At 39.3% G+C, this 26051-nt stretch overlaps 1 protein-coding gene across 1 annotated transcript in view; it reads right to left on the reverse strand.

Annotated features, from left to right (window-relative positions):
• Positions 1 to 2500: 2500 nt before the first annotated feature.
• Positions 2501 to 26051, reverse strand: part of IRAK3 (interleukin 1 receptor associated kinase 3) — a 28821-nt gene continuing 5270 nt past the window's right edge. Inside the window, exons 2-13 of the mRNA XM_063445134.1 lie at positions 19736 to 19918; positions 16990 to 17057; positions 14496 to 14556; positions 12738 to 12889; positions 11299 to 11363; positions 9596 to 9710; positions 9180 to 9298; positions 8116 to 8314; positions 7012 to 7074; positions 5817 to 5981; positions 3888 to 4278; positions 2501 to 3847 (exon numbers count right to left, since the gene is read on the reverse strand). Of these exons, the coding sequence (XP_063301204.1) occupies positions 3892 to 4278; positions 5817 to 5981; positions 7012 to 7074; positions 8116 to 8314; positions 9180 to 9298; positions 9596 to 9710; positions 11299 to 11363; positions 12738 to 12889; positions 14496 to 14556; positions 16990 to 17057; positions 19736 to 19918 (1577 nt within the window). The 3' untranslated portion in view covers positions 2501 to 3847; positions 3888 to 3891. The remainder of the gene's footprint in view (positions 3848 to 3887; positions 4279 to 5816; positions 5982 to 7011; positions 7075 to 8115; positions 8315 to 9179; positions 9299 to 9595; positions 9711 to 11298; positions 11364 to 12737; positions 12890 to 14495; positions 14557 to 16989; positions 17058 to 19735; positions 19919 to 26051) is intronic.

A 26051-nucleotide genomic window follows, 5' to 3' on the forward strand; every position in this document is an offset into this window, starting at 1 on the left:
TGGCTTGTGATGGGTTAATATTTCTTTTTAGTACTGACATTCTTATTTTATGTTTTCCACATACAAAATGATTTTCTAGTACTTACAAAATTTGTAAAAGCTAATGTCAGCTTCAAAAGAAATGTTCTGGCAGATTTGATGGAATATCATGCAGTTGCAGAATTTTGAGTTATTCGCTCAATTCTCCTGGAATCTTGATTGAATTTTGGTTGATTACTTTCATTTTTATTATGATGTGTTTTTTTATGCATGCCATTTACATGAAATGATATTATTGGGAAAGGGTAATTTTCTTGAAAATAAACAATAAATTGCTCGCCTTTTGTAAAACACCTTTTTTACTTGTTCTAATACAGTTCTATACATGAAATGTAGTCATGGAGTGGTGGGAGGAAGGTTTTTGCTGCTGTTCATAAGGGAAAATCATTTTTTACTTTTTGAATTTTTATTGTGCCTGTTGGCAGCTAGCCTACCACTAGGGGGAGCACATTGCCCATTCATTTTCTCTTGGGTGGTAAAATTCTCAGAAAATACAATGCCAACCTCTAAATTCAGTGACTTTTTGGCTTGTTAGACTATTATTTCATTTAGCTTGAATATTGTTTCCTTATAAACAGATCCTATTCCAGGAAAAGATAGAGTTAAAAAGGATCCCATCGCTTCATGCTCTGCGTTGATAAGTTATTAAGGATATGATTACTCTCTGGGTTAATAAGGATGCCTTCGCTTCATGCTCTGCGTTGATAAGTTATTAAGGATGTGATTACTCTCTACTCCTGGGAAAAGAGTGGGTTAATGAGGATACCATTGTTCCCTGCTCCTGCCGATGCGAGGGTTGATACCACTCAACTGTATCACTTTTTTATTGTCTGGTGCGCCACTTATGGGAACTCTGCAGACCAAGAGAGCAGAGGGCGAGCATGCCATGTATGATGCACAACAGCGCACTCAATGCATGGAAGAACTTTGAGTGGGACTGGCCAGTGTGAATGCCACTCTGATATGCCCCCTTGTCATGGCATCACCAGTGACACGTACAGTGTATCCGTCACATATCACCAAACACGGTGTTGTTTTTATTGCGCCTGTATTCATTTTGTGTTTCTCTTTTAGCCTTCACTTCCCGGTACATATGCCTTTCATGTTAATGGAGCGCTCTCAAAACCATAACCACTAAAGTGCGCTGGCGCCATCCCACAGATAGCCGTCAAACTATTTACGAAAGGCTTGCCACTTACCTGCCTTTTTTTAGGCGCACACAGTCCTTGTAGTCTGCATTGATATGCTCTAGCAGAAGTTCATACTTCGGCATTAGCAATATCAATTTCGTGCAAATTTGGACATTATTCTTCGTCTCAGAGTGACATGGTGCTTAAAGCATCTATTAAATATATCCATGGCATTATGCGTTACCTTTATTTACACAAATCATTCATCTCTTACGCCATGTTAACCGGCTATATTTTACTTTCCCTGCCATATATAAACCACTGTATGCTCATTATCAGGGTCGTTCACTAAAGTGAAAATTCAAGGGTGAATTGAAACTGAATTAAAAATTTAAGGCCAGAGTAGCAGAACTGGAAACATTCTCCAAGTCAGCTATAATTTCAGTGTGGCTACTCTGGCCTTAAGTTTAAAATTCACTTTGTATTCTTATTTTAGTGAATGACCCTGTATTTGCGTCTTGATCATGGTCCAGCAGTCGGACCAGAATGTTGATCACTGCTTAAATGTTTAATAAAGCAGCTCTTCACTTGAAGGACTCATGAGTGCTACAAGCCCTAAACAGATATGTATTGATTGTTAGACGGATCGACAAATGGCTAAAAAGAAATGGATAGCTTGCTAGTTTTGTTAAAGGGAATCTAAAGTGCCTGCAAAACAACGTTTTTTTCCCAGGCTCTAAAGCTCCCTATAGAGCCCCCATTCATCGTGGCCTCCCCCTTCCCCCCTCTCCCCCCCCCCCCCCCCCCCCCCGGTGCTCCTGCATAGCATTAGGACATCAAGATTCAGTTCGGTGAGCAAATGTCGCCTAATGACCCGGAAGTCCCTCTAATGGCTGTCTGGTAGATGACCAATAGAGGTGGAGTTAACCCTCAAAAGGTAATTATTGCAGTTGATTAAAAAAAACTTATACAACATAACTTATACAATATGCAACATATACAGCCATTCCATACTGGGCTGAGACTGCTTGACCTTAATTAGGGATCTGGGTAGTAATAATTCTTAAACACTGATACAGCCAATGTGCTTACAAACAATACATTGATGAACAGCGCTACGGAATCTGATGGCGCTATATAAATAATAAAATCTTAATATTAATAATAATAATAATAATAATAATGAACCCACATGTTCTGTACCACATCCTGTTAGATAAGGCAGCAAGTTCATTTTGCTTATAAAAGGAGGTTTTTTTTAGTAATGGATAGAACCACTCATTAACTCCACTAAACACAAAAACAGAATCGAGTTGTATACATTTTTTTTTTACATTTTCTGGTTTTAAGCATATTAATCACACCTGGAAGTGTACACATCGTAAACAAATACATATGAATATAGCTAGTGCATCAGACAATAAATATTATGAATAATGAAAATCACACTGAAATGATAAATAATAAAGTATATTACGTAATGGAGACTGCAGTACCCATCTTAGTTGCAAAATGTATTACAAACAGTTTTATCTAGCATTCTTAAAAATACAAATGAAAATTGCAAATTAAATAAATTAGCACATTTAAAGAAAATATTAAAACATAAAGAAGAGGTCTGTACAATACTGAGTATAACAGCAGACACCAATAATAAATGGCAAAAAACAAAAACAAATCAGAGAATATCAATAATTTCACAAAACTCATTATATGTCAATATCTCAGTAGGAAATCAATATAGAGTCAGCTCCCAGGGGAGCAGTCGTGAAATATTGATTCAGAATTCAAATTCAAGTCATTCATACGTCTGGAAACGGCCTGATACCTGATATCATTATGTACTAAAGAAATGTGTACTGCCGAAGTATACAAAAATAAACATCCACTATTGTAAAGTTTTTTCACGTGTGTACAAGAATGCATAAAGAGCATAAAATGTAATCTATACAAATTTCTAGCAAATGTCGCATTCCCTCGAATCTTATTGTGCAAGTGGAAGCTGTACATCTATCGGGCCGTCGACTCTTCCTATATTTGTTTGTCAAATTTTGCATTGTCTCTGATGTATTGTACTTTGACTTTATCAATAGTACCCATGTAGAGTGCTGCAGAATGCGTTGGCGCTTTATCCATAAATTATTATAATGATACTAATTGATTAAAGCATAGTATCTAAAAGAGCCAAAAATAATAGCTTGGGGAATAAAAACACTCTTGAATTGGAGAAATCTTTTCCCCATTTTATTATTTTCCAGTTTGATTTTTTGTTGTTGTCGACGCATTGTTTTATGAATAAACAACAAAATGAAAGGTTTGGATCCTCCAGCATAAAAACAGTTAAATAAAATGGGCAACATTTAATACAATTTATATATACAGTTTAGACCAGCCTAAAAACAGGATGGTGTTATTAAAGTATAAGAAAGATGAAGTGTGCATTATTATAAATGTAGCTTATTTTGTTTGATTTCATAATTATGCACTAATAAACAAAACGTGAAAGGTAACTAAAGTGACAAACTGTGTCTAGAGTCCAATATATTGGGCAGCTGTTACTTCAATACCATTACTTTCAATGTAGCCAACAGGATGAACTTGGACATTAAGTACAGTAACCCTGCTGCTATGGACTATGCTGCTCTCCTAAGCAGCAGTACCCCAAAAAGATCTAGGGCCTATTTAACTTTCGATGGACCTATTTAACTTTCGATGGACCTATTTAACTTTCGATGATATTGCTGTGTCCATATCCACTTGCTATGCAGTTTTCGCAGGACGTCAAGCTCTCTGTCTCTGTGGAGCAGCTACACTCAACAGGTTTGTGTGAATTGGACTCGGGAAGCAGCATGAACTCAGAATGTGATGGATGTCTGGGTGTTCCTAGGAATGTGACCTCCGACTGACTGCATTCACAAGGAGTTTCTGTCAATTTCTTTTTTTGCAGCAATCGGATTGGATAGTCTTGGCTTTCGTCACTCTCCTCGGGGACATTGCAAAGATTTAATGAAGTTGGTGAAGGACATTGGGAAGGTGGAACAGACTTCAGTGATTTGGGATCATTTTCACTATACTGGCTGTTCTTTGAGTTTCCAATTGCTTCAAGTACCTGAAAAGGCCATAATAATATACAATTTACAAATTAAAATTAACAAGTTCTTGTTACATATTCACAAATTTAAATCAGGTGCATGCTTTTAGTTGGGTGCATTCTTATCTAACTCCTTGACGTCTGATTATATTTCCAAACTATCCGTAAAACAGAGGGATTTACCTACAAGGGTTTTTTGGAGGAACGTTTCTGTATGTGAAGTAGTCTCTAAACGAGCCATGCATTTTGCAAGTTGTTTTTCAGCTCAGTCTATTGTAAAATACACCACTCTGATTCCAGGGAGAGGTGTACAGCCGTTTAATGTAAGCGGTAATTCAGACAGGGAGCAAGATGCTTATGGAGTTTACTGGGATATACGCATATTCATCACCTGAACGCTGACACATGATTGCCCAAATAATAATATATTTTTCATTGTAGGTCTTTCATCAACATGATCAATCCGATATTTCTACAGACGGCAAATGATTATATATGTTAAAGTGACACTACAGTCACTATAGTTTTGGTGTATAGATCATACACCTGAAGTGTCACTGCTCAAGTCTCTGCTATTTAGGAGTGAATTTTACTATTGTTTCTGGTTATGCAGCCCAAGCCACACCTCCACTGGCTGTGACTCACACAGCCTGCATGAAAACAAAATGATTTCAATTTCAAGCAGATGTAACACACTTTAAAAGTTTTTATCTCCTGCTCCGTAAATTTAACTTTAATTACACACAGGGTGCTCCTGCAGGGGCTAGCAAGCTATTTGCAGAGCAGGAGTTAAGGAATTTTAAATTTAACAGAATTTGCAATAAAGGAAGTGTAAACATTAGTTGACTCATTACAGGAAGTGTTTATTCAGGCTTTGCAAGTTACATGCAAGGAGGTGTAACTAGGGCTGTATAAACAAAGTGATTTAACTTCTAAATGGCAGAGAATTGAGCAGTGAGACTGCAGGGGCATGATCTGTACACCAAAACTGCTTCATTAAGCTAAAGTTGTTTTGGGGACTATAGTGTCCCTTTAACAAAAATCAGCACCGTAGGCCCTCTTATTGAAATAGAAAATGGTGTTCTAATATGTCAATGTTTCACTTTGTAACATACATTTGATCAGGAGTCTGAAATCTTGACATATTAAAACACCAGGGTCTTTGTTCTTTTTGTACATTTGGTGCATGTGACTAACCAGCTATTAATCCTTTCACATTATCATATTTCACACTTGTATGTGTTTAACCAGGAAAAATGGCAAAAGAATTAGAAATTTGAAGCTAATTTAACTGAATTGTTAAAACGTCTCCAATACAGTTATGTTTTCATCTCGACCATTGAAGCCTCAAGGGATTAATTCCTTTGTCCTGTTTCAGTGAAGAATCCCCAATGTATTTCATTATGATGTTCAATGTGAAATAAATCATACTGGTTTCTCTGTTAAGAAATTATATCTAATAATTCATAAAGTCACAGACTTTTAGGTAGTGCTGAAGATCTACCAGACACAGAATCACGAGTGATTTATGATACTATAAAAACATAGGCGCTGACCTCTGCCATGGTGGGTCTTTGCTTGACACGCGATGAAGTGCAAGCCATGGACAAGCTCAATAGTCTGTGTGCAGTAGCTTCAGGCCAGCTATCACATTTATCATCCAGAATTGGCACAAGAGACTCCACTCCATTTTTCTCTGTTAGCTCCCACAGTAACTCTCGCTGTTGAAATGACACACAGAACAATATTCGTTACAAAACATCTGTCAAATAAAAGGACACACACCAACCAAGACAAACACTTTTGAAAAGGGCACATGCCACACTATTTCTATTAGAACCACATCAGTTAGAATACCACACATCACTAACAACTACTACAGCATCAGTTACCTCAATTTAAAGACCACGCACACAACATAACTACATCAATTCGTTTACTACACGCACTTACACACTTACATCAACTGTGTTACTTACTACACAAGTTATTTAGCTACAACAATTAACATTCCATTCCAACAACATACTATTCATACATTGATTACTTCAATTAGAACAAAACACACAGTGGACTAGTTACAAAAGAACTGCAACAATTTAAATGCCCCAGTATTTAAACAAGACCTTCCACGGTAAAAACAGCATGTATATATAGCAGTATGTGTGCTATTTATACCAGTTCTACAAACATCTTGATTTAAACACAAAAACTTACACCACACTAGTTATACAACACCTAGCTCATTTAAAACAGTTTGCAAACACACACACACACACACACACACAAACCACATAAGACTGTTATAGTTAGAATTTTAAGCATTGCACCAGTTAATAACACTTACACCATTAAAACACCATGCATATCACAACTTCATAAAATTACACAAAACAATTAACACTGATAATATATAATGACCACTATGAAAATGGTGCCAACAGTCTAAATTAAATCAACATACACACAGCATTATGTACACAGTTACTATTGTTAAAGGAACACTACTACTACAGTGTTACGAATACAGATATGTGTACCTATAGTGTTATGCTGACAATTTAAATGGGGGCCTCCTCATTTGCAAAGAGGAAGACAGCCGTAGAGGTGTGTTTAATATTACAAACTTAAGATTGCTATATATACTAAATGGCAATGTTTTAGTTTGCATTGTTAAAAACTAAAGGGCCAGTGCACTCTGACCATTTCATTGATGCATTTTGCATAACAACATCCATGTAAGCAGCTTACCAAAAATATGTTTTCAGGTCCTTTTAGAACAGCTTGATGTCCGGTTAAAACCTCCATCATTATCTAGAAAATTCAGAATAAAATGAATCACATGCGTGTCTGAATATTGATTTATCAGGCAAATTTTCAGTTATACACAAAATACCATGACAATATTTTCCATTGGCACAAGTTGAAAGCTGGTATAGCATGGGGAGTCATGGGAATTGTAGTTTTTGTAGGTAGTGCTAGAATATTGTTTAAATGAATGACATGTTCCTAATTTATTCTTCCCAATGCCTCTAGATCAATCTCACAATGCTTGTAGTCACTCAGGCGAGTCATTTTGGGATTGAGATCCAGACATATTAAAAGGAACACTATAGCGTTAGGAATACAAATATGTATTCCTAACGCTATAGAGCCCTAGTCACCTAAATGGTGACTAGGGCCCCGTTCTGCGGCAAATAAATAGGTAATTAACCATTTATTTGCTTACCTTAATCCAGCGCCGGGCTCCCTCAGCACTGGTGACCTCTCCTCCTCCATCGACGTCAGCTCCCGAGTGGAACCGAATGCGCATGTGCGTCCAGAGGCGGTCGCACTCGCACATTCAAACCCGCCCATAGGAAAGCATTAATGCTTTCCTACGGGGATCTTTTTTAACGCTAGAGGTCCGTGTGTAAGTCCAGCGTCAAATATGTGCGATTTACTCAGTGGAAATCGCGGAAGCGCCTCTAGTGACTGTCACAAGAGGCTGGATTAACCCCGCAGTGTAAATAGCAGTTTTTCTGAAACTGCTATGTTTTCAGCTGCAGGGTTAAAACTAGGGGGACCTGGCACCCAGAACACTTCATTGAGCTGATGTGGTCTGGGTGCCTATGGTGGTCCTTTAAGCACATACTTACCTACTGCAGCAACGCAAAAGTTTTATATAAATATCTCTTTGGAAAAGACTTTTACCAACTGCTTTCTATAAATTTATCCAGCAAAATGTAGAAATAAAATATGGATTATCTACCAAGTGCTGCATTTTTGATTGACAGGTGCAACATTTGCTCAGTGCTTCCAATTGCCATTATACTTTGTTTTGGAATGAAGGGGTTAATTTTGGTTAATACTCACAACGCCATAGCTGTACACGTCCGTTTTAGAAGACAGATTTCCTCTCCTAATGTACTCCACTGGCAAGTATCCCAGAAACTTGAGGGTGGCATGATCCATCTTTATGGTGTAAATGTGATTTATCAGGTAGGACCGCAAATGGACCATGGCAAAATCTGAGAGTTTCGGCTGAAAGTGCTGATCAAGCAGTATATTTTTGCTGGAACACCAGAAAATGAGAATGAGAACCATTGTGCGGAAAATGTGAAAATTGTGCTATTCCCCAATGTTATTATGTATAATGTCACACACTTTATTCATAGTGCCAGTGGAAAGAAAAATCACTAAACTCTCCCAGATGTATTATCCTCTTGACCTACAATGAACTACAGCAAAGCAAATGGTTAAAGCCTACAGATGATCTATGCTTCACATACTCTATCTATGCCAAATATAATATATCTAAAAAAAAGGTCAAGTACGCCAACTGGTGAGAGTACCGATATGTCATTACGTTCGTAATAGAATGTTCTCCTAGAAACATCATCACATCAATCATGGCACCATGTATATTAGTGACAAATAGGAAGATTTATTGCAGGATGCTGAGAAATAAATAAAATAATACATTGGATCATTCACCAAACCAGGAGTTATGCAAATTTGACTTCAAAATAATTTGGATAAATTCTTCAAATCAACTCTTTTTGAACAAAACTTTACAATTCCCTTTTCAAATCTTCACAAATTCATTGAATAGCCCTGAAATATCATCAGCCTTACCCAGATTTGGAAACGGAATAGATTCAAATTTATTAAATGTATCCTATTATATGCTGTGAGTGAAATGTATTTAAAATCCTTAGCGCAATCATTTATGTAATGTTTGTTGGTGGGCGAAATAAATATTTTAGGGTGATATAGTACTATTATTTAATAAAGCATTACAAAATGGATAAGGGATCCTTACAAGTAACTGTGACAAAGCAAGGTTGTTATTCAGGAGGTGTCGTTCGTGCTTAAATGAGCTTATAATATAACAATACGCACAATGCTAGCAGTAGATAGAACAGGTTCTTATTTACCTGGTTATATTGCCACATATAACTGGAGAAGGTTTCATGGTGTGCAGGTATTGAATGGCTTTTGCTACGCCTTGCAGAATATTATAACGAACTTTCCAAAGCAATGGGTCGCTTTTACCCTAAAAAAAAAAAAAAGTGTAAAATGGCAGGCATGTAGATCAAAGATAGGTGACTTGACAATGCAGGTACGGTATACGTAAACTACATTTCCCATAACGCCCAGCTAGTTACTTTGCAAATATCCTGTTGTGCTACAGTTATCAATCGCTGACAGCCACAAAATAAATTCATGTCTGAACTAGTGTCTTTTATAGAGAACACACAATCTATCTGATTCTCTATTATGAATTCTCTTTAATAGCCCGTGTTTTGTAATAAAGAACTTAATCAGATCTTTAGATGTGTTTAAAACTTACAATGCACTGTATCCTGTTGAAGAGTGATCCATTGCTAAGGTATGGGTACACCAAACATGTGGCTTCGTAAGTTGAACTATATCCAAGCAATTCTAATATATTTGGATGTTTAAATCTAAAGATATATAAAAATAAAAGGTATTATGACAAGACAATCAATGAGATAGAAAAGAAGAGTCACTTGGTACAAAGTTTGATTTGTTTTTTAAGTTTGATATATAATAACTATTAGATTAAAGGGTAACTTTATCCACCACAACCACTTCACTGATTTGAAGTGGTCATGGTGTTAGGAGTAACCTTTTTTTTTTGTAAATCTTTCTTTTATTGTGGCATATGGCATATGAGATATTAAGGGATAACATACGTTAATGATAACAAGATGGTTTATACTACACTCCTATGAGAGACTGACATATTTTTCTTTTTTAAAACATGAATAAACATAGCGAACCAGGCTTAGAGGAGTAACCTTTTAACCGTGATCCCAATGCCATAATGATGGAGGAAAGAACCAACCAGGGAATTGTAGAGTTTAGGCAATAAAAGATAAGCTGGCCATTCTGAAATCTTCACAATTTCCAGTGTAAGTGAATAAACCCGTCAAGTACTTTGCTTAATCCTCCAACCTGTTCAGGTCCCTACTTGCACATTTGAATCAATGTTGGTAGTAGATTATCTGGTAAAAGAACATGTCCATGCTATGTATATCATATTCCAGGCTGGGCATAAAAAAGTAGAACTAGCAAGAATTTTTTTTTTTTTTATTATAATAATTTTTTATATTCTCAAAACACAGAAACAGGCATCTTATAAAAGAAAATCAAACAAAGGAAAATAAAGAACATCCATTCAATATCACTGCATAAACAAGGTCTACGATGGATATAAAACCGGCCGACATGAGCCACTGATGATAAAATGTCAGTAGGGCTTACATAATGCCCCCAAAATTGACAGGTTCATGTGTAGTAAGATTGTGGGGTAATATTGGTCGAGAAAGATAATGCTTATTAGTTTATTACCCCCAACAGAGGAGACAGAGCAATCTGACAAACAGACAAACTAGGAGACATTTAAAATGAAAGGACATGGCTCATAGAGTGTCCTTTCGTGTAACAAGACTTTTCTCCACTGATGTCTGAGCAACAGTTAACACAATTGTGCTGCTTTGTAAACATTCTCATTAAAGTGCAAACTAAAATCTATGACGTTCAAATGCGATTGTCAACATTTATGCATTAACCTTACCAGTGGTAAATTGCATGGAGTTCATAAAATACAGCACTATGGAATTTTGTAATAAAATAATAATAATAAAAGATATTTTAAAGAGAAACACTTGATTGACTGTAACACGCACAGAAGTATAAGACAATGTCTTGGGTAACAGTAACCCAAAGGAAAAAAATTACTTTATATTCTCTACTGACATCTAGTGGACACTGAAAAAACAGCACTAGATAATCTGATTCAATTATGTCAATCCAACTTCACATTTGCTGGTCTGCAGTTTTTATTTATTATCCCAGCCAATGGTTGTCATCGTCCTTCAGATTCTACACTGTAATTCCCATAATTCTCTACCAACGGCTGTCATGGACCTCCACTTGTTGGACTGCAATCCCAATAATTAACAGCTATCCCATGTCAGTCTAATAAAATAGAGAACGTGGTACGGTAGACATAATAAAATCGCTCACCTAGGCAAATCTTTCCATTGTGAATGAAATAATTCCCAGAGTTTCTGATCTCGTAGCTGTTTTTCCTGCAAACAGACAGAAAACAGACAATAGTAAGGGATTAATCTTGTAATGATCAAGTCATCGTAACAATCTTTTCTTTAACCCCTTAAGCACACATGACATGTGTGACATGTCATGATTCCCTTTTATTCCAGAAGTTTGGTCCTTAAGGGGTTAAAGATCCCATGCTTTTAACGAGTGCAGGAATCAATGCATTTGCCAAAATGAAATGAGAAGGACATCCGGTATTGGCATAAGTCTATAGGGTCCAGATTGTGATGACAACAAATTGCGATGATGGTTTATGGAGTTAAAGAATAATGGAATATACATTATATAATCATTCATATCCAACGCCAAGTATTAACTATAATAAGCAATTTAAAGATTTTGAACAATGCAATTTTCCTACATGAGAACATAAACCATTAAAATATATATATATGTGATCTAAGAATCATTTAACACTGTCATGATATAATGTGATTTGCCTTTGTCATGAAGGGGTTAAAAAGCACATGATAGCTAGATAGATACTTTGTGCATTGCATGTTTTGTTTTAAATCTGTTTACAAATGAAAATGCATTGCATTCAGTGTGCACCAACTCATTATTGTTATTGACAGGGAAACCCAAAGAGGCAGTAGCTACAATTAAAGGGACACTATATGCACTTTAACAACTTCAACTTTTTGAAGTTGTTATAGTGCCTACTGCCCTGCTCCCCCCACCCCCTTCTTCCCCCCCGTCATACCCCTAAAACCTAATATTGAACTAATTGGAAGGCTTAGAAGTGAGGCTATAAGCCACTCCTCCAAGCCCTCTGGGTATGAGAGCAGGGAATCTTACATCTCGACTCTCATACAGTGACGTCATGCGTGCTTGCGAAGTGCCATCATTTACAGCCATAGAGAATCATTGAATACAATAATTCTCTATGGGGGAATCGTAGGCACATTATGTCGAGAAGTGCACATGCGCCCACGTTCCCAAGTGCTCCTCAATGAGCCATCATGCTGGGTACACGCTTTCAAGATGATGCAACCTGAGGAGGGGGTCGTGGCAGCACCGAGGGAGACTCAGCGCTGGAGAAAAGGTACGTAATTATTATTTATTGTTTTTCAATTTAATTTTTGTGCAGATAGGGGAGGGCAACATGATTAGGGGGGGACCAGGACTATAGCGTTAGGAATACAGATATGTATTAGTAACGCTACAGTGTTCCTTTAAGAGCAATCAGGGTACATACAGGGGGACTTACCAATTGACTGACATGTAAACCTAAACATCAAGTACACAAAAAAAAGCCCACACAATTCACTTCACGCGGTTTCAATATGAAATCTCAACATTTCAAATCTGTTTTATAACAATTGAAAGTAACTGTGTTCCTTTACCTTTCTTAGCACTTTCACGACACACATCTGGCTTTTAATTTCTGCTTTGTACACATCAAGAAACTGTCCTTCTCCAATCAGGAAGTCTTGGTGGAAGTTTTTTGTCACGTCTTTGATTGTGTTAAACGAAACAGGTGGCAGGGGACTTTTCTCTAAGAGAGATAAAACCAACACAGTATTAGTATAACATCTCCTAATTGGGTTTCAATATCTAATCATACCATTAGATTCACTCTCCTAAGGACTAATTGCTAATACCTGGATAAACCGGATTTATTCCACCACTCTTACGATTTTAGTTCCTTGTTTTTTTACTCCGTTTTTCACATATTACATTTTGCCATAATTAAATTAAGATCTCTAAAGACCATTTTTTATTTATTTTTTACCAGTGGTAGCTGTATACAGCCCTACAGTCATAAAACGAGTGGGTCACTCCCAATCTAAATAGGATTCTTAAACAACAGTTTGTTATGGTCAAAAAGACCATTACCAGTCTTTAGGGGGTTAAAATTACTTTTAACTACATGTACTGTGTAAAAGTTGTTTACATTAGAAATTGATTGAGCTTTGATCTGTATATGAGCTGACCTCTGCTGTTTAATATCTCAGCACAACGACAGCCATGTAAAACGTGTCGTCAGACCGTAAGAGACTACAATATGAAAAAGCGAAGCATGCATGTGAAATCTGCGTGGTGGAAAGATATACCGCAAAATATGCTTTAATTTAGAGGAAGAGGGAATACACAAAGATTTCAAAACGATGACCAACTTTTTGTATTCTCTTCTCTTTACAATTGAACCCCTTAAGGACCCATAATAACTATTCCTAAATTATATAACCTTCTCATTGAAATGCCAAAAGTGACTAATACAGCTACCAAATAATCAGAATGTCCCTGGCTAACTAAAACTGTTAACAGCATGGATTGTTGTGTGGCAAAACCACTCCATTTATCATTAAGAAGTTTGGTGGCATTTGTTTGCACAACTGAGATTCGGCAGATATTTCTTGTGGTCTGTGATATAGGGCTTGCTGGGATTGCTGCGAATGGACCAGTAGAAGGATTAGTTACAATTTAAAGTAACTAGGGAGTACTGATGGTTTTATTAGAGACAACTACAGTATAAGAGTTCAGTAAAAGCTGTGGCATGGACACACTGCCTATTTTAGAATTATGCCACTGGTCTTTAGGAAGGAAATGATACCAGGCAGTCTGTGTTTCACTTCTGCAAGAAAGACTCCAACTTCCAAAAAACATGCAGTAAGATAATCAGTAATTCATTAGTCTTCTGGCACAGTTCAGTTCCTGCCTCCTGTTCTTATCATTGGTTCCCGTCCTTGTAGTTAATTAGCCTTGTTTTTGGAGACCTTAGAGTGACACTGGATCAGTACACAGAGAACACTGCAGAACCAACATGACCTTGCTAGAGTGCGGTTAATAAGGAATGTAAAAAAATATCAAAAAGCCTTTGGATGCACCCCAAGTGTAAACCAATCTGTCAGCATGCACGAATGAGACAAAACATAAAAGCAATGCACTATAGTTTTCTACTAACAACTTGAATTATTGCTCCCCCATGTGCATTAGATACACGACTGGGTGGGACTGTGGGGGCAGAGGGCCACTAGAGTGTTAGGAATACAGCTTTGCATTCCTAACACTATATTGTTCCTATAACATGTTTTTCATGCAATTTACGGATCATACATTTATATATTACTTCTCATATCACACCCTATTGCACACCTCACCTTTCTGAGGGGACAAAGAAACACCCCTTGCGACATACTCCAAAGTGGGAACTCCGCAGGTCTACAGAGAAACACACAAATAATACAATTATTATTGTCTGTCAGTTACAAATTAACAAAAAATATTTTGTATCATATGTATTTTGGTAGATTTTCCAAACAGTAAGCTGTACCGTACCTGGTTGAGTAATTGTATAAATGTCGGGAATTTGTTGTATGAATATGAGAGTGGTTATAAGTTTCAACATAACCAAGAGTCAAGTGGTAAACATTAACTGGAGTATCACAACAGATCCTCTATTTCCCCAGAGTGTGTCAGTTATATTACTTTATTAAGTGGCTAAGTGAGGGACAAGAAGCTTCTAGAGATAGAGAGCTCTGTTTAAGTTGGAAACAGCAAGTATCTCAGGAATGTCAACTACATGCAGTGGCATACATACCGTGGTCACAGGGGTCGCAGCTGCGACCTGGCCAGTCACTCCAGGGGGCCCGGCCACCCTGTGACCAGGTGCCCGCTGCCGTGTTGCAGCCCCGGCCCGCGCGCCAAACTGCCGGGGCAGCACGTTCAAGGGGCCCATAGGGTAGCCCATACTATTAGGGCCACCCGATAGAGATGAATTTTCAGGGGCCCCTGGTCAGCAATGCCCGTCACTCCTCCCAGCTATCAGAGAGAGCCCGCACGGGAGGAAGGAGATGGAGTCAGAGTCGGAACTCTGACTCCCACCAGCCTGAGCCACTAGTGGACCCCAGGGAAAGTCACCCTCCTGCACCTAAAAGGTAGGAAACAGGAGGGTGACTTAAACATTTTGTATATGTGTGTTTTTGTTTGTATGTATGTATGTGTGTATGTGTTTATGCGTCTGTGTGTGTATGTATGTGTCTGTGTGTCTGTATGTGTGTATGTGTCGTCTGTGTGTGTATGTGTGTGTCTCTGTATGTGTGTGTATGTGTGTCTGTCTGTGTGTGTGTGTGTCTGTATGTATCTTTGTATGTATGTATGTGTCTTGTGTGTATGTATGTGTCTGTCTGTGTGTATATGTCTCTGTGTGTATGTATATGTCTCTGTGTGTATGTGTCTAGAGTGAGTAGGGAGCTGCACTCACTCCCATCAATCTGAGCCAGGGTGCTTAGCTATACCAGGAATAAACACCAAATTCCCAAAGAGGTAATATAGTGAAGGAAAGCTGAAAGCTGAAAAAGACCAATAAGGTCGAAACGTTGCTGTGGTTATAATAAATTGCCTATTTTTTGAACCAAGGAGTGCCTGGACCATCTTTCCTTTACTATATTACCTCTGTGTGTATGTGTGTCTGTATGTACCGTATGTATGTATGTGTGTCTGTATGAGTGTGTATGCATGTGTGTGTGTGTCTGTCTGTATGTGTCTGTCTGTGTGTATGTATATGTCTCTGTGTGTATGTATGTGTGTCTGTATGTATGTGTCTGCGAGTGTGTCTGTCGAGGGAGGGAAGCCCATGGATCAGCTTTGCACCGAGGCCCGATGGATTGTGTGTACGCCACTGACTACATGTTTTCTTTAGCATGAGGTTAATGATAATCATGTCTGGAGTGGTAGATTTCATAGCACCTGATGAGATATTAGCCACATCTATATTTAACAAATATCTGGTCCACCTGCATGCTAAAAGTGGATCTTTCACTTTTCAATATTTCATAAGATATCTTCTTTATGAAAAACTGATCAGGACTGTGTTGGAATGTCAGTGAAATTCCAATACCATCTGAAGATACTATAAGACAAAGATACTATAAAGTAGGGACTAGTAGGGAAAGTAGGGAGTTTGACAATAATTGACACAAGACGGAACTCCGCGTCAACTTTTGTCTGATCCCAGCAGAAGTCACAATTGACAGCTGTGGGCTTCACACAACAATCTATGGAAGCTCCTGCAGGATCCTCCACAGACCTCAGTGCTGTACTCCTGCAAATAAAGCACCAGGAGCTAAAGAGAACAGCAGGATGAAGGTGGGGGCAGCTAGGAGGGACAGCTTGAGGTAAGTAGAACCCTGCACTCCAAAGCCACCAAACCCACACTGGATCTGTCATGTTTGGGATCTTTGTAAAATACATCCCCAAACGATCTGCTGTAGCCCAATTAAGACTAGTGCATTCTAATTTTGATACACAAATCTGGTCTTCAGAGGCACCGCTCTAATATGGATTGTTATACACATTTAGCATTAACAAGAACCTAGAGCAGTGGTTGTCCCCAGTGCTGATTTCTCTTGAAATAGGCAGTTTTATAAATTTGGACAAGGGGACATCCTGTTAACACCCAAAGCACTACAGCAAGCGCTTCAGGGGTCTGGGTTTTCCCTTTAAATGACTCATTTTGATGATCATGTGGATGGTCTTTGCATACTGCACATGCAAATATAACATTTTATATATAATCTGAGCAGAAAAAAGCAAGAAATATATCCCATGAACAAGGAGTTCTGAAAGCCCTGTAAGTGTGGAGTGCAGGGTTACCTCGAATGTGTGATTTTTCAATCCAGCGTACCTGTGATCTGAGCCATGTACACAGACCAGACCAGCTCCTAAAACATAAAAAAACAACACAGAATGTTGAAAGAACATTGAAACTGTTATTTGTATCTGACATTTAAAATCTTTCACCATAAGATACAACAAATATGCAGACATAAACGGAACACCCAAAGAAAATATAACAAAGCAAGAAAAAAAATCGTCTGATCTAGATCTATTTTTTGTAAATCAATAAAAAAAAGTCAATGTGGTGTAAAAATATTCCCTGAAACAAAGGACTCATAACTCCAATATCAGCGATGCTATGGATGGTGGATATCATTAACACCCATGATATTTAACTTAAGGCTGGCTGCTATATATCTGGGATACCAGACATAAATGCCTTGTACTTTAAAGAATTACAAAAAAATAAAAACAAAAAAAAAAAAATTTTGATGTGCATACCGGTACTGTAAGTTTGAGTGTACTAGAGTGGACATTGGATTTACAGTGGAGTAGTCTGCGAAGTCGTAGTGGTTTGCGGAATCCCACTGAGTATGGAGCCTCAATTTCTCTATTGGTCCTAGTGGTGGGATGATTACCCTCGATCCCAGGGGGGAGGGAAGGTGTTGTTTGCAGACCCTGGGTCTTGGGACTATAGGGGTGCTTCGGTTTGCTTACAGTGGGGGAAGTAGTCTGGGTCTTGGGATAGCAATGTGCCCTTGCTGGGTACAAAGTGTAGGTGGACTACGTGCCCTCTGTTATCTGGTGTCTTCATAGGTGATTACCGTCAGGCAGCTCGCTGGTGTAGGGCAGTGCGGGTAATGTTTGCTGCAGGGGGAGGGGAAGATAGTTGGCGCCGCTCTCCTATGCCTGTAACCACTAACCCAGGAGTGGCTACCCGGGGGGACCCGTATGGTGACGTCCATGTGTTGACCCGTGATAGTGCCCAGTAACAGTGTGGGCCTTGGTAAGTGAAATATAAGTTAAAAAAGATAATTAAACTATTAACTAAAACAGAACTGTATCTAGCCTCAGACTATGCATACTGTATGCCGTGTCCTGTGGAGGTCTAGTTGAGAAGACCCACTGCGGGAGTTCATGTGGTGGCTGTCACATAGGCATCAGATGAAGGCCTCCGGGGCACATGTACGAGGCCATCTTGGGCAGTGAAGCGCCATGTGCCTGCCGCCACATATCGCCAATGCTCATGACCACTCTCGGCTTATCCGCCTTGTGTTTTTTGGTTTTCCTACCCATGGTACTGTGGCTGATCTGGGGTTTAGTTGGAGTAGCTTAATTTGGGGTGGAGGTTGTAAATATTGATAATATAGGCCTTTGATGCCCGGAGCACTGCAGACATGCGACCGCTCAGTTCAGTAGCTTGTCTCCGCCCCCCATACTTAACTTTTTATAAAGGTTCTATATGACGAAAAAATATTTAGGCAGAGAACTCATCTAAGCAAGTCCTGGGACAGATTACATTGGTAATATTAATATTCTTTCATTCAAGTCCATTTGGTGCTCAATTATTCCTGTAGGACAGGGATTCCCAACTCAGTCCTCAAGTACCCCCTACCAGTCCAGGATATAGGGATTACCCTGTTGTGTCTAAAGTGTTTGTTTGTTTTTTCTTCTAAAAACACCTTGGACACAACAGGGTAATCTCTAAATCCTGCACTGTCAGTGGATACTGGAGGACTGGGTTGGAAACCACTGCTGGCCTGTAGGAGAATGGACTGAAACATGAATACCAAGTACCAGCTCCAAAAAAACATAGCAATAATCCAAAGATTCTGTCTGTAGGTAAAAGCTGTTGACTTCCAAATTTTTTTAATATTGTGACAATGTAAATTAGGTACCACCATGTTAGGCGATGGCATCTGTGTGCCGTACCAGTCTGCAATCAGTAGCTCCCCATTCACAAAACAGTTTAGGAACGCATATATTATTCTTAAGCGGTTTTTATGAATGGGGAGCTACTGATTGGCTTAGAGAGTGTCAATGACGCTCTCAGACATTCAGCATCACCCCTGTCTGAGGCAGTCTGAGGCTTCCTGTTTGAAGTTGTAGAATAAACTCTCTGACTCATTCTTAAAGTGTAATGTGACTGTCATACACCAGCAGACGTTAATCAGATGCCTAAGAAATGTGATGCCATTACAGTCAACCCTTTGTGGTATTAGTGTGGGTGATGATACATATGATGAGCTTTTTTCGGTCACTGAGGACATAAATTTAAGAACCACAGGGCTACAGTAAACATGTTTGGTAGTCATTCTAAGAACACACTGGGGCTTACATCCACCAGTCACAAAATTCTAGCAGATCTGAAATTTGAACTGCAAACGTTAGACCAATATTATTATTATTATTATTATTATTAATATTATTATTATTATTGCCATTTATATAGCGCCAACAGATTCCGTAGCGCTTTACAATATTATGAGAGGGGGGATTTAACTATAAACAGGACAATTACAAGAAAACTTACAGGAACAATAGGTTGAAGAGGACCCTGCTCAATCGAGCTAACAGTCTATAGGAGGTGGGGTGTAAAACACATTAGGACAGGAACAACTAATATGAAAGAACAAAACTGCAAGCTATTTTTGCTTAACTTTTTAAATGAATTTTTTAGTTGACTAAAATGTAATGATGTATACGAATAAAGCAATCACTATGATAACGAGAACATGATGTATCAGACAAAATACACACTACTCCCATAAGTTCCCTGTACCTTGGTTGGTGAATAAATGAATCGCTCTCTCGTGCCCCATTTCGTAAAGTACTGTCAACAAGTCGCCCACGGTTTTGTTTTTGTGCGCCCAGCTCCAGAGCAGCTCTCGTGTCCTGCTTTTACCTTGCTCTGCATACCTCTCAATCTTGCGGAACTCCATCCAATCCGTGGAGATATGTTCAGCTAAAAGAAAATAAATCACATTTAAATAAAAATATGTTTTTTTTAAATGTGCTAATTTTTTTTATGACATATCTTACGCAGTATTGAACCCAATCATTATATTTTTTAATAAGTATAAGAGCTGGGATATTATGCTTTGATTTCTGCAGTCATAACCAGTCAATGGAAAGATATCCAGCTACATGCAAAATAAATGAATAGCTTGCTGAAATGCTTTAGGGGTCAAATGAGTGTCTTCTCTCTCTTACATTATAAAAGTGCCTATTTCAAGACAAATTGGCACTTTTAGAGCGATGCTAGCCTGCACCCTCGCACCTGTCAGCAAGACAGTGCTTGTTCAGAGCGGAATGAGAGGCTTCTCACATATAAACACCGGTTTCATTGCTGACAGATCATGGCGATCATGGCAAGGCGCTCTGTCAGGAAACCATCATCACTGACGTGGGTTTCCTGGGAGAACAGGATGGACGCGGTGAGGAGACGTCTCACTACTAGATTAGAGATAATAGCTTTCTTTCCCCCAGAATTCTAAATAAACTATCAACCACTTCAGTGTTATAAATACATATATTTGTTTTAAACCCTGGATTGTTCTTTTAAAGTATTATTTAAGGAGAAAGCCATATATTCTTTGCAAACGTTAAAGGGACACTTCAAACCATAAAGCACAGATATTCCCATTCTATATAAGTCAGGCTATTTGGAACTTTTTTTTTTTTTAGATAAAAACCATATCAAAAACAAAACTTTATTTTTAAGTTGTTAATGTTATATCATTACACAGCTGGCACTTCAAGGTGAGACTGCCTGTTTTTTTGTTGGCATTTCCCCTTCTGTTATTTTTTTTGTGGGTGGGAACACCACTTCCTCACACTCTATGGCATGAGTTAGGAAGAGGGAAGGGGGGGTGGCGGGGGGCGGAATTTCCAAGCACAGGAAACGTGAAAATTCCCAGGTGTGTTCATTGCTTTATCATCTGTTAAATTCACTTTTATGGTTTCCGTAGGCTTTTATTTAACGTTTTGATTAGTGCTGCAATGTCCTCTCCGCAGCCAAACTATGACTATTGATGATTTACAGAATTTTTCCATATTGGCTAATCCAGACTGAATTATGCAATTCAAGTTTCCAGTGCACTACCGTACTTAGCGAATACACGCTTCAATCATTACTCAACATTCACTCTACACTTTTTATTCTCATTTACATAAAAATTACCATTAATTTAACCCCTTCCTGACATTAGGACATTCAATGCGATGAGCTGTATGCAGCTCTCAAAGGGAACGCTGCACATAACCCATTTATTTATTTTTTAACCTTTTGTGAAATTGTATTTTATTATTGTATTGTTAATGCATGAACAGCACAATGTACAGTGTACTAGACAGGGAATTGTTCAATGCCACGCAGGTCAATGTTAACATAGCAATATGTAACATTTACAGAATCTTGACATCCTCATAGCTTGCAGTATCATTTATCTTAATAGTGCATCGTTCTGTGATTAACCCATCGCATTGTGTAACAATGAGAACATATGTGGATAAAGGGACAGGATAATGGGCAAAGGATAAGGAGGGGATGGGGGGAGAAAAAGGTGAGTGCCACTATAAGAAATTAACAGCTTTTCATGTCAGGACATAGCAGAGCTTCTTGTTTTGGAATAATACACAGACCACAATATAATTGACGGCTAGATTAGGCATGTCTCACTTGGCACTGCATCGGTTTAGTTAAAGGAACACTATAGTCACCTAAACATCTTTAGCTTAATGAAGCAGTTTTAGTGTATAGATCATGCTTCTCTGGTTTTATTGCTCAATTCATTGCTATTTAGGAGTTAAATCACTTTGTTTCTGTTTCTGCAGCCCTGGCCACACCTCCCCTGGATCTGATTGACACAGCCTCCATGAAACAAAAAAATGGTTTAACGTTCAGATGTAACTTACCATAAATTATTTTATCTCCTGCTCTGTAAATTGAACTTTAATTAGACACAGGAGGCTCTTGCAGGGTCTAGCAAGCTATTAACATAGCAGCGGATAAGAAAATCTAAATTAAACAGAACTTTCAATAAAGGAAGGATAAACATTAGATGACTCTTTACAGGAAGTTTTTAGGAAGGCTGTGCAAGTCACATGCAGGGAGGTGTGACTAGGGTTCATAGACAATGTGATTTAACTCCTAAATCGCAGAGAAATGAGCAGTGAGGCTGCAGGGGCATGTTCTATACACCAAAAGGGTTTCATTAAGCCAAAGTTGTTTTAGTGACTATAGAGTCCCTTTAAATCAAAAAGCATATAACTCTTTAAATCACTGTAGTGAGAAAAATAGAGATAAGGGCTGCGCCAATTCTTAAAACAAAATATAATGAGCAGTGAAAATCACAACACAACATGTAAAAATAGGTAAATAATTCAAATATCATTAAAAAGAGTCCAATAGGAAAGATCTTACTCAGATCAAATATAGAATAAAGTGCTTGATCGGGAGTAATATCCTCAGTGTCTTTATCCGGATTAATCCACTCATATGAAAGACCAAAAAACAGATACAAAGCTACTCTAGTATGAAGAGCGTACAGCAGTATAATCCCTGCTGATATGTTGTGAGTTTCTTCCGTCTGGGGTATGGTCCACAATAAGGAAAAGGGTAAAAAGAGACAACTTATAGTGCTCAATGAATAAAAGCAACAATATGTAAAATAACTAAAATAGTACTTACAAGCGAAGAGCAGGCTAACTGCTCTTTGCTAACAGCATTGGTGGTATGATCAACACCTCGGATTTCTTGGAGTACAGGATACTAAAGCTTCCAGGTAAAATTCAAGTTTATATAAAGATAGTTGGCACAAGGGAAGTGACCAAAAAAATCTTTATTACAATACACAATGAAAATTCCACAAACACGTTTCGCATCAAGGCTTTATTAAAAAAAAAATAAGAAATCCGAGGTGGGGATCATATCACCAACGCTGTTAGCAAAGAGCAGTTAGCCTGCTATTTGGTTGTAAGTGCTATTTTAGTTATTTTACATATTTTTGCTTTTATTCGGTGAGCACTATTAGTTGTCTCTTTTTACCTTTTTCCTGAGTGTGGGCCATACCCCAGACGGAAGAAACTCACAACATATCCCATAAGCGGGGATTAAACCGCTGTACGCTCTTCATACTAGAGCTAGCTATAACTCTACTAAATGTGAGTTTATTTCCATTTGTTTCATTATTATTATTTATTATTATTATTGCCATTTATATAGCGCCAACAGATTCCGTAGCGCTTTACAATATTTTGAGAGGGGGGGATGTAACAATAAATAAGACAATTACAAGAAAACTTACAGGAATAATAGGTTGAAGAGGACCCTGCTCAAATGAGCTTACAGTCTATAGGAGGTGGGGTATTAGAAACATTAGGATAGGAAATATCAAGTAGGAGTGAAGCAGAGCTGGAGGAGAGAGCAAAGCACTATCCCATAGGGACAGGTATGTAAGGGAGAGATTACTCTGGGAGGCCATACGCTTTCCTGAAGAGATGGGATTTAAGGCCCTTCTTAAATGATTGAAGACTAGGGGAGAGTCTGATGGCAGTAGGCAAGTTATTCCATAGGAGAGGAGCCGCCCGTGAGAAGTCCTGCAAGCGTGAGTTGGCCGTACGGGTGCGAGCAGCGGTCAGGAGGTGGTCGCGGGCAGAGCGGAGGGTCCGAGGAGGGGCATACCTCTGGATCAGTGAAGAGATATAAGAGGGGCTGGAATTGTTCAGTGCTTTAAATGTATGGGTTAGCACTTTGAATTGACTCCTATAGGATACAGGGAGCCAATGTAAGGACTGGCAGAGGGGCGAGGTGTGAGAGGACCGACTGGATAGGAAAATCAGTCTAGCTGCAGCATTCATTACAGACTGTAGCGGGGCAGTATGGCTTTTGGGGAGACCAATCTGGAGAGGGTTACAGTAATCCATGCGGGAAATTACTAGAGCATGGACAAGCTCCTTGGTAGCATCTTGCGTAAGAAAGGGGCGGATGCGGGCTATGTTTTTGAGTTGGAACCTACAGGACTTGGCAACAAACTGGATGTGAGACTCAAAGGTGAGACCAGAGTCAAGTATGACGCCAAGACAGCGCGCTTGTAGGGATGGACTTATGTGGATATCACTGACTTGAAGGGAGAGTGAGAGAGGAGGATCAGTATTAGGAGGAGGAAAGACAAGGAGTTCAGTTTTAGAGAGGTTAAGTTTGAGAAAGCGTGACGACATCCAGTCAGAGATGGAAGAGAGGCAAGCAGTGACACGTTGCAGGACGGCCGGGGAGAGGTCCGGTGAGGAGAGGTATATCTGAGTGTCATCAGCGTACAGGTGGTAGTTGAATCCAAAAGAGGCAATAAGTTTTCCAAGAGAGGCAGTATAAAGAGAAAATAGAAGGGGACCAAGGACAGAGCCTTGGGGAACTCCAACCGAGACAGGGCGAGGGGAGGAGGTATCCTTGGAAAAGGAGACACTAAATGAGCGTTGGGAGAGATAGGAGGAAAACCAAGAGAGGACAGAGTCACAGAGACCGAGTGATTGAAGAGTTTGAAGGAGGAGAGAATGATCAACTGTGTCAAAGGCAGCAGAGAGGTCAAGGAGAATTAATATGGAGTAGTGACCTTTGGATTTAGCGGAGATTAGGTCATTAGTCACTTTGATAAGAGCGGTCTCAGTAGAGTGGAGAGGGCGGAAGCCAGACTGAAGAGGGTCAAGGAGAGAGTTGGAATTAAGGAAGTGAGACACACGGGTAAAGACAAGTCTTTCCAAAAGCTTTGATGAGTAAGGGAGCAGGGATATGGGACGATAGTTCGAGGGGGAGGACGGGTCAAGAGATGGTTTTTTCAGGATAGGTATTACAGTGGCATGTTTAAGGTCAGCAGGAACAGTGCCAGAAGAGAGAGAGCAGTTAAAGATGTGTGTTAGGATAGGCACAAGACAAGGGGAGAGAGATCTGATGAGGTGAGATGGGACAGGATCAAGTGGGCAAGTGGTGGGGCGAGAGGAACGGAGAAGTGCAGCCACCTCTTGTTCAGTAGCTGGGGAGAAAGTCTGAAGGGTAGGGAAAGCATGATTTATGTGTGGTTGAGAAAGAGAACGGCAAGGAGGGGAGAATTGTTTCCTTAGCTGTTCAATCTTGTCAGTAAAGTAATATGCAAAGCTATCAGCTGTAAGGTTAGTTTGGGGGGTGGCCACAGCAGGGTGGAGAAGGGAATTAAAAGTGTCAAAGAGACGTCTGGGATTGCGGGAGCATGAACTAATGAGAGAGGAAAAGTAGGACTGTTTGGCGAGGGCAAGGGCTGCGCTGTACGAAAGCAACATGAATCTATAATGAAGATAGTCTGCCTGGGTGCGGGACTTCCTCCAGGAGCGTTCAGCACAGCGGGAGCAACTCTGCAGATAGCGTGTTGATTTATTATGCCAAGGTTGGGGTCGTGTTCTCCTCGAGGTGCATGTTTGGAGTGGGGCTGCAGTGTTCAAGGCAGATGTGAGGGTAGTGTTATATGTGGAGATGGCCAGTGAGGGACAGGAGAGGGAAGGGATGGATAGCAGTTGTGAATCAATGTCAGCCGACAGCTGCTGGAGGTCAATAGAGTTAAGGTTCCTCCTGAGCTGAGGGGGGTTAGGCTGAGGTTGTTGGGTGAGGGGGTAATTGAGAGCAAACGATAAGAGGTGGTGATCAGAGAGAGGAAATGGAGTATTGCAGATATTAGATAATGTACATGAATAGGAGAAAATAAGGTCGAGGGTATTGCCAGCTACATGAGTGGGAGAATTAGCCCACTGCAATAGTCCAAGGGAGGAAGTAATTGAAAGTAGTTTAGAGGCTGCTGGGGTTAAAGGTGGGTTAATGGGAATATTGAAGTCTCCAAGAATTAGTGATGGAATGTTGGAAGAGAGGAAGTAGGGTAGCCAGGCAGCAAAGTGGTCAAGGAAGAGGAGAGGGGAACCAGGGGGACGATAGATGACGGCAATGTTAGCAGAGAAGGGTTTGAAAAGGCGAATTGAATGAATTTCGAATGATGGGAAAGAGAGGGAAGGGGGGGTGGGCAGGGTTTTAAAGGAGCAGTGGGGTGAGAGAAGAAAACCTACACCGCCACCTTTAATCT

Source organism: Pelobates fuscus, chromosome 3, assembly GCF_036172605.1.
Source record: "Pelobates fuscus isolate aPelFus1 chromosome 3, aPelFus1.pri, whole genome shotgun sequence".
NCBI lineage: Eukaryota > Metazoa > Chordata > Amphibia > Anura > Pelobatidae > Pelobates > Pelobates fuscus.